General features: G+C 41.1%; 1 protein-coding gene across 6 annotated transcripts in view; it reads right to left on the bottom strand.

Annotated features, from left to right (window-relative positions):
• atl1 (atlastin GTPase 1) overlaps positions 1 to 3,116 on the bottom strand; it is a 56,058-nt gene that overhangs the window by 17,797 nt on the left and 35,145 nt on the right. For all 6 annotated transcript variants that reach the window (XM_014023574.1, XM_014023578.1, XM_014023576.1 and 3 more), the window contains exons 9-10: positions 2,681 to 2,808; positions 1,848 to 1,904 (exon numbers count right to left, since the gene is read on the bottom strand). In XM_014023574.1, coding sequence (XP_013879028.1) covers positions 1,848 to 1,904; positions 2,681 to 2,808 — 185 coding nt within the window. The remainder of the gene's footprint in view (positions 1 to 1,847; positions 1,905 to 2,680; positions 2,809 to 3,116) is intronic.

Raw genomic sequence — 3,116 nt, 5'->3', positions numbered from 1 at the left:
GCTCAGATCGTTCAAATTGTTCAAATCGCGCTGCTCTTATCACGCTTGAGGCACCGCAGCACTTCCTGATGCTGCTTGAAGCGCGTCCACCATAGACTTTGYATGTAAACCTGATGCTCCTGATGCTGAAATCGCGTTTGGTGTGAACGCACCATAAGAGTTCGTAGACTGGCACTACTGCAAATCGACCTCATCCTCGTCGGCCACGTGTGACCACTCCAGCACAAGATCACCACATCTGGCTCGTCCATCTGCGGGATCGGCTAAGACCAGCGACACAGACAGCTGATGACGCTATTGGTCTGCACAACAGACACGTCACACCTCAGACTGTCCGTAACCACCTATGAGAAGCCAATCTGCATGCTCAGAGCCCTCTCTGTGGTCTGGATCTCACTTCTGTCTGGTGTAGGAACCGACTCACATGGGCGAAAGCACATGTCCAATGGCCTTTAACATGCYGGAGAAGAGTGATGTTCACGGATGAATCCAAGTTCCAGTTGTATCATGCAGATGTAAGACAGTGTGTCTGGCAATGCGTGGGTTACCCAGCTTTTGCTGGGCACATGTGGTTTGCAGATGCAAATGTCATGCCCAGGGTTGCCCATGGAAGTGGTGGCATTATGGTATGGTCAGGCATCACATACGGGCCTAGAACACATTGCACTTCATTGAAGGGAACTTTAATACACAAAGATATCGGGACAAGGTTCTCACCCTAATTGTTGTGTTGTTTGTGCACCAACAAGACATCACTTTTCAACATGACAATGCCCGACCTCATGTTACCCACATCTGCATGGAATTCCTTCAGAGGACATTGAAGTTCAGGACTGGCCTCCATATTCACCAGACATGTCCAAAATACAGCATCTTTGGGATGTTCTGGATAGGCGTGTCCGGGACCATGTTCCAGTCCCAGGCAATGTGGGTCAGCTCTGTGTGGCACTCCAGGAGGAATGGAATAACCTTCTACAGGCCACCATAGACAATCTGATCAACTCCATACGAAAATCTGTTGCTCTGAGAGACGCAGTTGGAGGACACACAAGAGACTGACAAATCAAACTCCTCAACCTGACCCCTATCATGTTCAAAAGACTGTCAATACACTACAAATGGCCAAACCACGATTTTATCAATGCCGATATGAAGATCAGTAATTACTGAAAATATACTTTGAGTTTCTCTATATATTGCGTAACTCTAATGTCCATGAAACTCTTATTTTTGACATGGGGCGTTTATATTTTTGTTCAGTGTATATAGCGCTAATTACTTACACTGCGTTAGATTTATTCCTTCTCTCGTTTTTCATAAAGACGGAAGTTACAGGTATCTGTGCACGCGCTCACCAGAGCACGCCCATCTTTTAYGCTGTGGATTTCACGCACAGAATGTGTATGATTCTCAGCTACTAGCACATTACAGCTCAATATCTGTCAAACTCAATGAAGTAGAGCTTTTGTTAGTTAATGTTGATTAGCTGCGGTGGCCATCTTGCATTAAGATGACTCCTAAAGTCAATCATTGGTAAATAAACATCCAGTGATTACTTTACAACAGTTTTCATTAAAATCTGCCCAGTGGTTCATGAGAGGTTTTGTTAACTAAAAGACAAGAATGGCTCCAGTAGTTAATGGTAAAGTTTTAAAAACAGACCTCACACAGTTGGTTAGTGTTTGAAGTAAGAGCTGGGAATGATTCTCAACTAGAACCAAACCAAATTTTAGATCAAAGTCTGTCAAACGAACTGAGTTACAGTTATGATTAATATTAACAATAAAAAGTGCAGTTAGGGTTAGTTACAGTATTATATGCTTTGAAACAAGACAAATATTAAATACCTGTAGCATTGATTTAGGATGTGGCAGCTCCTCACCTTGGTAGATTTTGATGTACGCCTGCAGCACAGAGAAAACGTAGAGGGGGCATATTTTAGAAGTTTAGAATTTTTAAAAACTTCTATAAATCAGAAGTTGTGTCACAAAAACAGTCATAGGAAAAAAAGAAAATCTACATTATTTTCACTGGATTTTCAGTATCAGGACTTGATAAAGCAATCCGTTTTTACCAGGTTCTGAAATGATTTAAATCTGACCACAAGTGAACAAAAACACACAACAGATTCAGCAAAGTTGTAATTATTAAACAAAAACAAGTTCACAACAGTAAAGCTGAGCATGAAAAACTGAGTTCAGCCCCCGGTCCAATAAAACCAACACACAAAAAAGTCACATAAACACAATAAAAAAAAGTACAAAAAGATTTTTTGGAAAAATATTCAGAGTTTTGGTATCTAACTCACAATTTTTGGAGATTTATTGCAATTAATTGAATAAAAAAAATCCAATGAAATGTCGTGTTCTTTGCCATAATAACAGAAGGATTACCAGGATGGATGATGTAACCTGCTGTATAGAAGTGGTCAGACTGTTAATAATCAGTTAATCATGTGATCAGCAGCACCTGTGAAAGTAGAAAGGTTGGGCAGTTTGTCAGACAGCTCTTTGGTTTTGTTTAATCAACAGTTTGTCGTATTTGACTTCCTTTCAGGTTAAATTTGAAACATTTCAGAACCCTCCTGATAATTAAAACCTAAGAAATGGAAGAGAGTGGACTTTCTTTTCCTCATGACTGCAGTTGTACAAACTGATTTTAGGAGATGTTTGGATCTGACCTTGAAGTACTCCACCAGGCCTCTGCAGGTGATTTTACTGCCGTTGATCTCCTTCACGTCGATGTTCCGAGGACTGAGGAGCCAGGGGACCAGAACCTTCAGGTTGTTTGTGAACTCAACATCAATCTCTGGTGGAAGAAGAGGATGATGCGATGTCAAAATATTTAGATTGGCTTTTGTTTCCGATGATGATGAAGAAATCAACAAAACCTAAAGAAATTGCAAGGAAAAAAATTGTATAGGTCCTCTGGACGGGTTCTTCTTTAATGAAACGTTTCGTCTCTCTTCCAAGAGACTTCTTCAGTCTGAAAGTTTCAGGCAAAATTCAGGCTTTTGAGTCCTGCCTCCAGGTGACTGATACATCACATGGCTATCGTTCACACCTAATTAATTGTGAAGCCGGGATCAATAAAGCACACGGAGCTTCACATAGAAG

This window comes from Austrofundulus limnaeus, unplaced genomic scaffold (assembly GCF_001266775.1).
Source record: "Austrofundulus limnaeus strain Quisiro unplaced genomic scaffold, Austrofundulus_limnaeus-1.0 Scaffold377, whole genome shotgun sequence".
Taxonomy (NCBI): domain Eukaryota; kingdom Metazoa; phylum Chordata; class Actinopteri; order Cyprinodontiformes; family Rivulidae; genus Austrofundulus; species Austrofundulus limnaeus.
Note: the sequence above shows the minus strand (reverse complement) of the source record. Positions and strands in the feature narration are given on the sequence as shown.